The sequence below is a fragment of the Aythya ferina genome (genome assembly GCF_964211825.1).
Source record: "Aythya ferina genome assembly, chromosome: 6".
Lineage (NCBI taxonomy): Eukaryota > Metazoa > Chordata > Aves > Anseriformes > Anatidae > Aythya > Aythya ferina.
This window is the reverse complement of record NC_140303.1, coordinates 35,949,774-35,963,984: the sequence shown is the minus strand read 5'-3', so window position 1 is coordinate 35,963,984 and position 14,211 is coordinate 35,949,774. Positions and strand designations below refer to the sequence as shown.

The 14,211-nt window shown below is 37.1% G+C and overlaps 1 protein-coding gene across 2 annotated transcripts in view; it reads right to left on the bottom strand.

The window, feature by feature from the left end:
- Window positions 1-8,812: 8,812 nt before the first annotated feature.
- Window positions 8,813-14,211, bottom strand: part of SPOPL (speckle type BTB/POZ protein like) — a 33,057-nt gene continuing 27,658 nt past the window's right edge. For both annotated transcript variants that reach the window (XM_084523604.1, XM_084523605.1), the window contains exon 11: window positions 8,813-13,050. In XM_084523604.1, the coding sequence (XP_084379730.1) occupies window positions 12,906-13,050 (145 nt within the window). In that variant the 3' untranslated portion in view covers window positions 8,813-12,905. The remainder of the gene's footprint in view (window positions 13,051-14,211) is intronic.

The window sequence follows — 14,211 nt, the reverse complement described above, 5'->3', positions numbered from 1 at the left end:
GTTGGGTGGTAAAGAGAGATCCTGGGGCAGTTTTGTCAACACTGATGGGATTTCACTGCAATGTTTTGATTCATACAATGAGACCTCAATGGATAAAGTTTCAGATCTGCAATACTTTTCTTTAGCCCTGACTTCCCATGGCTTCCCTGACTTCACATTGCAAATATTACTGGAGCTTGTAGGTTAGCTTGCTCTTACAGAACACAGGATTGCCTTGAGTTTTGTGGTCAAATTAAAAACAATATAATGAATGCATTTTGTATGCCAGGACTCAAATATGTACTTTATGATAGAAAAACACTTCAAGCACTGCAATCTGCAAAATCTGAAGTTACCTTTCCATTGCAGCAACATTTAAAAACCTACAAGAAGCATAGAGACTCTTTAGAACTGCAGATACCAAAGTTAATGTGTTGTCTAAAAAACCTCTGCTCTGTACACTTCAATATACATGCTTAGTGATACATAATATAACATTTTCTGAAGACAAGGACTACAATTGCTAAAAAGTACAACTGGCCTTTCAAAACTGTTGAAACACCCTCAAAGTAGCCATTCTTTGGAAGCCTGACCAGTTTGACGCACCTTAAATTGGTCACACCCCCAAAACTTGACTTAGTTCAAACTAATATTTGCTTACATGCAAGAGGATGGAATGAAGTGTTTGGCAAAGCCTTAATGAGTGTGACAAATGAAGAATTGGTAACAACAGCTGTAAGAGGGAAGTACCAAGATCTGCTTTAAGCGCTGTTTTTCTTCATTTTGCACATACCTACTTGTTTTATTAAATATAAAACCCTCCAGCTCATTGATTTTTAGAATTTCCCTCACTTGTAGGGACATTTTCAAGTATGTACTACATATTTTTAAGGAAAACCACTTCTTTTTTTTAATGATTTTTCAAGCAAAGGCAAAGCTAATGAACAGATCCTATAACTTTGTCACTTTTGAAGGCTATTAAGACAGTAATATTCATGCCTGGCATGTTAATGTAGCAGCGCATCTAAAGAACAAGAGGTAATCTCTCTTTAACCAATTGAAAAAGCATTTCCCAGCCAGCCTGACAAGTATCATTTACAACCTGCAGGCTCTGGCACACGTTTTTGTTCAAATCCCATTACAGGGCCCCAGAAGGACACGCATCGCGCTAACGCAGTTCCTGGGCAAGGACCAAAGAAAGATCACCATTCCCCTCTGAGTTATTCTTCCTGCAGATCTTCCAAGCGCAGTTATGATAACTCTGCCATCCACCTACTCAGAAACAGGCTATTGAGCACAGTGCTCACAACAGAGCCAGGATCTATTTTTCAGTGTCATTTCTCCTCACCTATTCCCCAAGCAGCTGTCAACCCAGGAGAGTGGGAGCAAAAAAAAATTTTGCTAGGTGCAAATGGGAAGGATGAGTACTTGGCCTGCAGTGTGAAGGTGTCAAGTCCTTCCAGCTCAAACTCACTGGAAATAAAAGCCCTCATCACCTGTGCACATTTTGCTTATCAATTACTTGATGGTAGGTGGTATTTACTTAAGGCACAGAAGAAAAATCCACAACTAAGAAATCTGCAGTGGTGCCTTTCTCATTCTGGTTCGCAAAAGACATTCCTATGACTGCTCATGCACAAGAATTAAGCAAACAACTTCTTAGCAAATCCTAGCCAGGCATTTTAGTTCTGTGCATGTCCGTGCACACATGCATGCAGAGCTAAGTGTACTACAGGGAAATTAATCCTAAATACAGGGAGGTCGTGATGAAACCAGGAGCAAGTTCAGCTGCAAACTCTAATAATGTATCATGCTCAAAGAGGTTTATATTACACATTTAGAGAATTGGCTAGGAAAAAAAACACAGGTATTTCAACTGGTGGAGAAAGGTGTTGATGCGACAGCTGTAGATGTAAGACACTCACCATGAAGGCAGACAGTGATCAGGACTTCACTGCAGGTTTTACTGCCTCACCAATAACCCTTCTGCCCTGCGGGAGAGCCCTGGTGTGGACAACATGTGAACGTCCTCCTTCACCCTGAACCTCACCCTTTTGGCATAAATTGATGACCGAATGGCTTTGACAAGCACTTGCAGAGACACTAACTGTAAGCAGGTGAGCACTGAAGCCTCAGCCCTACCGAGCCAGCCATGGCCTTTCCTTTTTCCTTTCCTCCAAGGCAGCACATGGCAGGCAGCTCTGGGGAAATTGGCATCTCCATTACAGGCACTTAAATCCTTTTTATCAGCAGGAAAAGAAGCCAATTCTGATACTTGTAGACTTGCAAGAGCCAAATAAAAGTTACTAAATGATGCCAGCGCTATTGATGGTTCTGATAGGAATCTCCACACACAGCTGTACAAGCTGCTTATGTTTTACCACTCATCGACCTCAGCACCACCCAGTGCTGCTGAGCCAGCCCCATGTTGTGTGTTTGCTTTTAAAGGATGAAATGATGAAAAACATTCGCGTCAGGAAAAATTTCTTCCTGTCTTTGTGCTTCGTTTTAAAATACAAACACAGATTATTGTTAAAGACCGTCTCAGTGCAACAGCAGCCTCCCTACCTCTACGTGCCTTTATTCGGAAGAACCAGGAACAAATATTGAGTTTGCTCTCTGTAAACAAGCAAAGAGGGAAGGTTATGGATTTGCTGATAGCACTGACTTGAAGACTATAAACACAACGACTGTTCATAGAATGGCTAAGAGTGCAGAGATTATTTTTTTGATCTACACAGAAGCCCAACGACAAAATGCACTTGGGTTTTATACCAAATGGAGTATTCTCAACAGCTGATTTGAGGGTTATATTTAAAAAAAAAAAACAGACTTAACATTCCTCAACATTAAATAGTAACCTCCACTTAACATAAACCAGTCAAAATCCTCTTATTTTTTAGCTTTTTTTTTTTTTCCCCTCTAACTGTCCAGAATAACACATAGCAGCCAGCCCAGGACAGTCAGTGTCTTAGAGGAATCGGATTAAGCTACATATCGGAGACCTTACCTGGAACTATACTTTCAGTTCTCACATTGACTATGCTATTTAAGACTAAAGGATATTTTTATCCCAAGACATTTTAAATAGCTTCTAATGCAAAGGGAAATCATAAGAAAAAGCTTCCTGAACATTCATACTAGCATTTTTTTTTTTTCAGGATAATTCTTTTTGAAAGCCAGTATTCTGCTTGAGTACTTTGATTAAAATTCGTACGGGATATTCACAGAGATGAATGTGACCAGGGTACGCTGCCCCAGTAAGCATCGCATATTTAACTAAACAAGTGACAAGACTAGTATGAAATATTTGTCAATAAAGCAGCTCAGAATGCAAGCACTCCGTTTCTTTGATGAAGTACATCTGAATAAATAGCCTTTTTGTGGCTATCCAGAGACACTAATTTCAGGCACACAGACTCTGCAGCTCTTGCAGGCCTCCAGAGCTGTTACAAACTCATTCCTCTGTTCCTGCCAGTTCCTGTGGTAACTTTAATCAGCAGCACTGAAATCACCAGTTTAAGAGTTGTGAGCCAGGTACAGGCAGAACCAGGCCTTGTATACACCCAAAAGCTGTCAGAGGGCCTACCAGCCACAAGTCATCCTAATAAACACCTGCAATACCTGCTGCTCTCCAGGCTGCAGGCCTGAAAGCTGTGGAGAAGGGGCAAGCCTCTTATGAGAAGGAAATGCAGTTTTTACAGTTTTAGCCTCAACTTGTGATGATGGGGCAGCACCAAGCCAAGGAGCAGACTGCCCAAAGTTTATGGTGAACTATCTCCTTGCTGTCTCACTTGGTTTTGCAAGTTCCCAGCTTGCATGGCGTTCATGGTAGTCTTGAGTTATTTTTCTGCATTAGCAATTTGAAAGCATCTCCATTGCAGAAAGCCAGTTTCAGATGATTATTCTGCCAAATACTGCATTCTATTTCTTCAAGCTGATTCTTTATATCCTGCCAATCTATTATAATTTTTTATCCTGCTGCCCTTTTTAATGAGAAAATACTTGTTTGATCGCGGTTCTTTCCTCTGAATGAGCTTTTGCATCAGAAGAGGCAAGATTAATTAAGCAGAAACCAAAGTTGTTTTTTGAGAGTCAAAGGCTAAGTACCTGCAGAGCAGCATGGAAATCTTGAGCTCCCATGCAGGCAAAATAAAGTAAAAGGAATAGCTAAAATATGCTACTGATTTTAAATGCAGAATACATATGATGGACTTAAGAGAAATCTCTCAATGTCAGCGCATTGAGTAGGACAAAACTGAATGACAAAGAGGTACAGATATCCTAAATATTCTGAAAAAAATCTGAAGAGATGCCCAACATCAGGGCTTATCTTTTGTCATCTTGCAGATGTAAGTTTCCCAAAGCAGATTTAGACTTATGAGTTGAGCCTCCTGATGAGAGCTATGCATCACTACATTCCCTACCTACCCCTTAAAGAGTAGCTGAGAAGAAACTGTTTTGTAGAGAAGATTTGAAACCTGGGTTATGCCCAAATTATTTATTATGGCAAAAGCATATTAAACTATTTGATGCATCTACCATGTTCTCCCTGCTCAGTTGAAAATATACACCTGAAAAACCTCAACATCTCAAAGAGATAACGCACTAACATGGCTCACCCTCACACACAAATCTACATTTTTTTAGAAACACTGGAGCCTGAATATGCAAATTATAAGAATGTATTAATTATCATTAGTCATTCCTTCACAAAGACTAGAACTAATTGGAGAAATAATTTGAGAAAATTGAAGTACATGACAGAAAGCATTAAGATTCATTAAGTTTCAATTCTCTGGTCTGTCAGCTTGTCAGAAGTAGATGTCTGCTATTTAGGCATTACTGGCAAAACACAGTTTTCCTAACCTTGTATACAATTTAACCCTTCTTGTAGTTTGCTCTGAGATCAACCAGATTTGACATGATACATTTACTATGAAAGGCACTGTCAAAATGTGATAAAACTTATCTCTATGTCTTTCAACTGAGGAAAATGAACTTGCTGAAATTCTTGCAAAGCATTTTCAGGTTCCTTAGATGAGGTATTTTATTTATATTATTTCAAAGGTGACAGCCCCCATTCTGGAAAAAAAAAAAAAAAAAAAAAAAGGAAAAAAGACAGCAAAAACCAACAAGACTTTTGAAGAGACAGGTACTTTCATAAAAGGATATCCATATGCTTCCATATCGAGCCTTCATAAACTCACGTTAGCCAGAAAATATAAAAATATGCAAGATGTTCTGGCATTATTTGTCATAACACTAACAGCCAAAAGCATTTTGATATTTATGAAGGCAAAGAAGTAGCTTAGAAGCTTGTCTGCATCTAGAAAGACATCACTGCACCAACAATCAATATCAAACAGCTCTCGTTAACTTCAGCTGCACTTTTTAGTATTCAAACTGTGCCTTAGCCCAATAGTTACAGAGAAAAAGGGCAATGAAATTTTACATCTATCCATTTGTTGCCTTTAGATAATCCTCCTCAACTTGTGCTGGTATGCAATCTATTAATCCAGCATAATAAAACAGTCCTGTTATAGGGGGGAAATGAAGTCTTAGTGCTGTGAGAATTCCCACATATATGTCTAAAAGGAAAAAGCCATCTGCAAGATCTGACAGGGACAAGATGCAAAACTTATTAGTCTTTGTTTCTTTTACAACATATGGTGTGGGCTCTATGGAGAACATCACAGCTCTTAATTTGAGGGTGGCACAACCACCCCACCAAGTCTTTGCTGAGCACAGTGGGCAGACATTTCAGTTGCATGCTTCAGTAGCAGGTAGGTGGTTTGCTTTAAAATTTCAAGACTTGATAAACTTAACAGAGCTGGTTTTGAAATTATGTGTACATAATGCATGCAATTAATTTTAAAGCTTACAGAAAGTTATCAACTTAAAAACAAAAAAGTTTTAATAGTTTACTCGGCAATTAAGGTTAAAATAGGACATTTGCCTGCAATTAAAACTTCTATGATTTAAGAAGTCATGCTATTAGAATTTTTTGCATATACTTCAAAGTTTACCTTTATTAAAGGAAAAGGCTTAGTCAACTATGCAGTGAAATCTGGGAAGTCAAAACCCATAACTGCTTAAAATTCAGCACAAATTGCCTCTGCTCTGATCAGCGGCACAAAGTCTGACATAGCGCAATTTATTTTCTACATGACTATCACTGCCAATACATGAAACATGCATAAGTTTGGCAAAGCACAGATTTACACTCATTATATACATGCCCTTGATTGAAATACAGTACCTGCATGAAAATGTTGCTACACTCCAAACTCTAAGAATGCAGGACAGAAGTGTTAACGTCAAGTCATGCTTTCAAAGCAAGGCAAATCCTCTCTCTACTTTACAAGATGATTACCACATGTTGCTACTGCTATAAGGCTCCTTCAAAATACTTTAACTGAGAACTCAGAGCACTTGTTTTCTCTATAAGCCATGACCAAGCAAACTCTGCAAAATTATTTCTCCCTCCTTATCTGCGTCTGGAATCACAAGTTCATTTCTGACGTTTATACTTGACCTACAGGAAACCCAATTTTACACTTAAAACAATCTCACACTATTTAAAACACACATTATCTGAAAAAACACTGGAATGCCATCTCTATTCCCAAGCATTCACAATTTCTCACAGCTGCTTTTTTGTTTAGTTTGGGTGGGGGTTGTCTTTTTTGTTTTTGTTTTGCCTAGATTCTGTGGTTCTAGCAGGACACCATCACAGATCTGAAATACTTCACTCAACTTCTGCATTTGCATTTCTTCCATTTTTTTTTCTGAGAGAACAAACATGGGATCTTCACAATAGATGATGCAAGAAAAAAAGTATTACTCTAGTGGAAAATTAGCAAAATATTTGCAGAAAAACTGTTCAGAAATGCTGTAGTTTCAACAGCATTTACTACTATTTCTTCTATTACAATACAATTAGGAAACTAAGTGCAAAAATATTTTTACATATAAATCAAGTAGTCTTACCATTAAAATAGTTTACTTAATAAATGTGTAAAGTAAAGTTTGAACTAGAATGTGCAAAGCTCTTGCTTAAATAGTAACAGGATTCATCTAAAACATGGAAAAAACACTGATATTAAGGGTTATATTCTTCCATATAGAAGGTAATAAAGCATTCATTAGTTTAGCTAAGTCAAACAGGCAAGATCCTAGAATAAATTTTACTGAATTTCTTACAGAAAAATTAAGAATATTGAATAATCGTGACAATTTACAAATAAGTTTGGAGAAGTGGCAGACACTAACTGTCATTTCTCACCTGCGACTGCTTAAGCTGCACTTTGAAATACTTTAATGTCAGTAACAGGGACTGCTGAAGCTGGCACCCCTCAGGACAAACTATGCCTTCAGCGTATGGCAGAGCTGGCAATTTTGTGCTATTAAAATAAAAAGCAACTCACTATACATCTTATCAATTCCCATCAACCTTCATTTCTGTTTTAAAGAAAGATGACAGATGAGACTTCAAATGATAATTCTAAGAAAGCTGCTAAAGAAAAACTTACTAATATTTAAATTAAATCAAGATTGGCAGTGTGAAGTACTCTTGTACACAGTTTCCACACAAAGGACTATTAGAATTCAGCCTAGAAGGCAAATAGGTGCTTTTTTAAAAAAATGATTGGTGAATAATAAACTAAACCTTAGTGAATACTGAACTAAAGACTAAGGATAAAAATACAGCCTTCTTTAAAAAGCCTCTTAAGCTTTCTTAAATGCTTTAACGCCCTTTACCTAAATGTAGGAGCTCATTTATAAACTGGAACTTGCACAGTTAAATTTGATTACGATTCACTGTGCTAACCAGTCAAGTTTACTACGGATATTACTGAAACTGCCTGTAACTGTGTAAGTTATGCCACTCTTTTGCTATAAACCCCAAGAGGAACTTTAAGCTGAATCATTGTGGAACAACCACTAAAGGATGTTAATTTCAGGCAGATGTGGAGAATTTTACATGTACCTACAGACAAACATGATGTTCTATGCTGAGACCCCCAAAAGCATCCTCATAGCTATACTTTAAGCTATAATTTTAGGAATTCCTGTAGTAGCATAGTTTTACAGCAATATATCATCGGCTGTGCTAACTCATAGAGCAGTCTATGTAACAAGTCAGGTAACTGTGTTCAAATGGCCTGTAACTGTATAAAAAGTAACTTACCTTCACATTACCTGCTCCCTCAGCTCAGTGTCCAAATTCAAATCTGTAGAGCAGCATACTAACCATTCCACATATTTTTGCAAAAACCTATAAAACGATGAAAACCCATGACCTATCCCTAAGGATTACTTTTATGCACTACTCTTCCCATAGAAATGGTAGTAGTCTTCTGTTACACATGGTCATTATGAACCTATACTCACTGGCAGGAAAAAGGGACTGTTTGCCATGGTAGGTGATTTAAAAAAAAAAAAAAAAAAAAAAAAGCCAACCTCTTAGAAACCATGAAACTCATCTTCATCTCCACAGCCTTCATTACCCGAGGAGCAATTCTCCTTCCCACTGAGCACCTATTCTTACACAGTCCATGCAAAGGCAGTTGTTTCTCAGGAAAGCAACCCATAAGCTATTCAGAGCTCTGTTATTTTAATTATTTTAAAGTATCAAACTTGAAAAATAGTGGAGATCAGAGCAAGACTACAATACGAACCTACCCCAAAAAGATTTCCAGAAGGACAGCAGTATATTTTACACCAACCTGTTTTACAGTGCTGGTAAAATATTTTTCTCAAAGCACAGAAACAACAGGAGACACTATGATCATATACAGGAGAAAAAAATACAAGCCACACAGACACGTTCTGTATAAGTAACAACTTTATTGTAACTTGATGTGCTGAAACGCAAAAATATTTTCAGCAACAAGGTACAAAAAGTATTTCACCATTAACATCAGCTGATAAAAAAAGGCTGGATGGTTTGATACAACTGTTTACATATCTGAATTCTTAGTCATTTCCACCCCAAAACAGGTCTAAGTCATTTCACTGGCTTAATTTCTAAAATAGGACTCATGTATCTCAAGCCTTCAAAAACCAGGTTACAAATACAGCGAAGTTCCTTGCAAAACACTTGAAATAGTGAATTCCCTTTACAAACAGTCCATTTACTGTAAGCAGAAGCCAAGTTATGAGACTAAGTCAGTGTCTTGCTAGCTAATGAGCTAAGCTCTGTACTAAATATGCTATCAACACCAGATAAAGAACATTCCATTTGTCAAATACAAAAAAATCAATTAAGATAAGGAATTTTAACCAACTGCAAAAGTCAACATAATTCAACAACTTCAGGCAGCAATACCTCACATTTGCAATTCACTGTCTTATGAAACACAGTTTCAAGTACTGCACATTATTTTAATCTCCCAAGGGAGAAACCTTACCATGAGGATTTAAAAGGAACATCATCTCCATGTAGGTCTTCTACTGACCTGTGCAAAGGTGAATTTTACGCTAAACACTCAATGTTTAGAAAAACATCAAAACTAGAGTAACTTGTAAAACTAACTCTGTATCCGTGATTATCATATTTTGACATACACTCAGCTTGTAACAGCAAATATGTTCACATTTTCACAAAATAAACCATTACTCAACTTGTATCTGTAATTCCATATTTTTGCAGTTTCCACAGTGAAACTAGTGTAGTTTCTCAGGGAAACTTAATTGTGGAAGCAAGAGTCAACATGCAACAGAGTTCAAAGGTATAATCTGTAACTTTTACTCAACCACCTGTCAAATATTCTCCTTCACCTTTAAAAATACCACTTTAAAAGATCTTGTATCCTGTTAAATCTTCCCTTCATTGCAACAGTTTCCTAAAAAAGGCACAATGTGTTTATACTTCTGCATGCAGTAAATGGACTAGAAAATAAGGATTGTTTATTGAAGCCTCTTCCACCCAAAGCATCTCCTTAGGAGAGGTCCAAATGGAAAAAAAATATATAATACATAATAGCATTTTAACAGCAAATTGAGTCCTTATTTTTAGAAAGTCATTCTTGACAAAAAACACCGCACAGTCATACACACACACGCACGCACGCACACACAGGACACATGCAGGGTTCTCCCCAGAAAAGTATGGAAGCGGTGGTTCACATATATCCAAGGGAGTAGTGTTGGCAAGCCAAAACATGGCACCTTCATACAATATATTCCTAATCTGTATACAAAACTAAGAAAAAACCCTAAAGACTTCAGCCTGAAAAAAACCTGTCCGTTGTAATAGATAGTTTTACATCTGCTGCACTTAGAACTGACAACTGAGGTTTTGAAGGGCAAGCTCTTGAGATGCGGGGAATGAAAACAAGCTACTGAATCTGACGAACGCTGCAGTTATCAGCTGTCCTGCTCCAGTGAGAACACTGCATGTAGTTAGAGAATAGAAGGGGTGAATAGTTAGTGCACTCACTTAAGAATACAGCAACTGTTTTACCTTTTCCTTAAGAGCTGATAAAACTTAATATACATAATAAATAAAACCAAATCTCAAACAGATCAACCATGATTTTTGTGTTTTTTTTTCTCCCTGTTAGTGTAACGTATGGTATACACTGCCTAACTTGAAAAGTGGACACTTCACAACGTAGATAATATCACAGCACAGTGTCTGACTTTTTGGTACAAAGTGTGCTATTAAGCTTCTGAAAAAAGTCTTCATAAAATCCTTAAGCGTTCCATTAAATTACTGTATGCTGTTACTTTAGAACAAGCTGAACTGGACAATCATTACAGTATTAAATATTCAAGTCACTTGGTACGTTAGAGCTGCAAGTTTTACCAGTGATGGGTATGAGGATATTTAGTTCTAACACATTACACAGTGCAGCAAAAACATCACTTTTTGGAGGGAACAATTACCTTTACGTCTTATTGTGAAGAATGCTTATGAGACCTTAGATAAATATTTAAAAATTGATAAAAGGATAAATCTCTGTAAATATATAATTTGATGCCTTACGTACTATTAAAGGTTTTGATTTTACACTTTATCCATCATAAAGATTTAGTTAGAAGGTAAGAAAACGCATGTTTAGAGGTTATTTTATTTAGAAATTGGCCCGGGCATTTTTTCCAATTTGTCTTTGCTAATGGTTCACTAGACACCAAAGTATAAAACTATATACTCTTTCCTCTAAAAATTTCATTTAGAGCAATTCAGATGAATCTTAATGAAATGAGGATGCAGATAGATTTTAAGATAGTAAACAATGTGAAATTCCTCCTCTCTCCTCCCTGCATAACTTTTTTTTTTTTTTTAAACTAGGCAAAGTAAAACCTTTATCCAAACATGATTATAAATTAGGTGAGATCTCCTCCCATTCTCCACCACTAAACCAAAGTCTTCCCAAAGAAAAAAATACAATGCATTATCACTATTACAGTAAACTTAATGTAATAACTCAGGAAACATTTAGAGTGTGCACTACTGCAGACTTTTCCTCCCAATTGTAAACAAAGCTATCAAACACTGAGGATGTTGGTATTAAAGCTAAGGTTCATATAATAAAGAACTGGCCCATGACAAGCAGTTTACAAATGTTTCTTCTTTTTCACATTATGCAGAATTTCAGTATCATCCACAATGCTAGCACAGTAACTGAAATGCAAGACTGAGCAAGTCTCTGCTTGCAAACACCATCTGACATTTCAGGGAAATATTCCTCGTGATGTGTATGCAGCCTCCCCAGGTGTTAGCAGAAACTGTGCACACACATCGAGATGGGAAAAATCCCTCCTCCAGAATTTTATCTTTCACATGCCTTTTTCAAATAAGAGAAAATATTCTGTTACTTAAATACAAAAGCTTGCAATAGTCACCTTCAACCGAGTCTTAAAAAGACATGCCTTTCTCTTCTAACAAAACTAAATCCCATGTGGCTGTGGGCATCTGAAAATGTATCTAAAAAGTTAAGCCACAATTACCTGTACCTCATTAATTCATCAAAAGCAAAATATATATGTACCACACAACATACAAAAGTTACACGTTAAAAGTGCATATAATCCATTTGGCCCATTTCTTCAATTTACATTTGGTCATTCTATGCATCCTTTACTTTGCTATGTAACCGTACATGTGGGATATATTTTTCCATATACAATACTATTCCGTTTTCACATTGAACTCCTTGCCTCTCATTCAGTTCTGCATTAAATGTAAACTAGTGATGGACCGTAAAGAAACACAAGTAAGAGGTTTATTCTGTGTTTCTTTTCACCGTCTGGACAGCTTTGACACACACACAATAAGCATTACAAACTGTAATGAAAATACATTTTTGGGCCAAACCATTGCATATTTGCCCCACAATGAAAAATAAATTATGTTCAAAGCAGTATATTGCCATAAATAGCCTGTAGGCATTCGCTGAAGGTAAACAGGCTCTCCCTATACTTAGCACTTGCCTAGGGTACATTACGTGCCTCTGGTTCAAGTGCTTTCAATGAGAGGCTAGTTAAAACCTTCCAGTTAGCACAGGACCAAACTATAATAATCTTTTCTTCTGAAAATAATGGAAGATCCCTTTCAAAAATTAATCTTCAGTTATCAACTTTACTGCATTATGGAGCTAGTGCAATCCTGCAGAGCCTAGTCAAAAAGACAAGGCACATTAAAAAATAATAATAATAAAAAAATCAAGATACATTAAACTATATGGACTAGAGTCATTGAAGATAATTTAAGGCCTTTCAGTGAATTAGAGTAATCAGTCTAATTTAAAGCTGAGGATTAAACCATAAATTATCCATCTGAAAAGCAAACAATAGGCTTTTTCAGCTTCTGTTCTGTGTACAAGGATAACAAAAACTCTTGTTATGGTTTGTGAAAACACCTCTGGACATGGAGGAGTAGAGTCAATTCAATTTCTTTAAGTTCATGGAAGATTTCATGACTGTTTTAGCCGTTTGCGTGGAATGCCAAACTGTGGACACTGTGCAGATGCTAGTGCGCGAAAGGCCTCTGCTACTAAGTGAGGGTGGGAGTGGATCATGGACTTCCAGCCTGCTGTTTCCATTATGTCTGTTGCTTGGCTGAAAACAGAAGTATTAAGAATAGTCACACAATTTTACAAAGCAAATGCACAAACACACAGTGGAGAAGAGCAGGGAAGGCAGGATTACTACAGAAGAGCAACTGAACATGACAGACAAAGTTTACAAATGCCAATAACAATGCCTTTGGGAAGGAGCACCAAATTTGGGTATACTAATATCACCATGTGTAGGACACGGGCTATGTATCCTGCTCCAGTCAATATCAGCTAGACCTCAGACAGAGAATTGTGTCCTATACAGAGCAGAGTGTAAGACAATCACCTTGAAATTGCCCATGAAAAAACAATAAAAATGATAAGAGGATAGGTAGGAAAAATGAGGTTTAGCATATAGAAGAGAAAACCAGGGGAAGACATGATAATCTCATTACATAGAAGAAATGATCAATTTGTTGGAGAGGGAAGGATGACAAGATGCATCAGTTTAAACTGCAGCAAGAATGATATAGTTCATGTACTAGAGAAGTCATGGAGACAGATTAGCTGGCTGACTGCAGAACCCTTCACTGGGAGATCGCAGTCTGAGTACCAGCAGATGATACTTGGATATTCACTCTTGCTTCAGTACAAGATTACAGGCTACATTCAGAATGGCTTTCAATAGCCATTGCCAATTTTTAACTGACACAACAGCAACAACAGGTATCAGCCAGTATCACATTGATATCCAGGAAATAAGAAAACAACATATATAACTTTTAAAAAGCAAATGCAGTATTTTGAAATAATATAAAATATAAAATTTTATTCTGTACATGGAGAATACTACACTGATTGAGGCGTGACACATTGACCACAGACACATTTGTGATTTGGAATGAACAGCTTGTGCATTGATCCCAAGTTTCTGTTGCCCTGCGTTTCCATAAGCACCTTCATATTATGCCTGACAGGGTTCCTGAAATAAAGTTAGCATTTGACCTCTGCACAGTACAATCTCTCAAAAAAGCTTTTGCAGATTATAATGCAAGACTTTAATTTTCTGCTGCAAGTCAGTAAAAGTAAGTGCCTTGAGCAACAACACCAAAAGTTTAGATTCCCTAGCACTCAGGGTCAGTTAAGCCAGGCCCTCTAAAATTACTTCACCTAAAGCATCCATAATAAGTCAGGGAAATAAAGATGACCAGCATCTTTACTA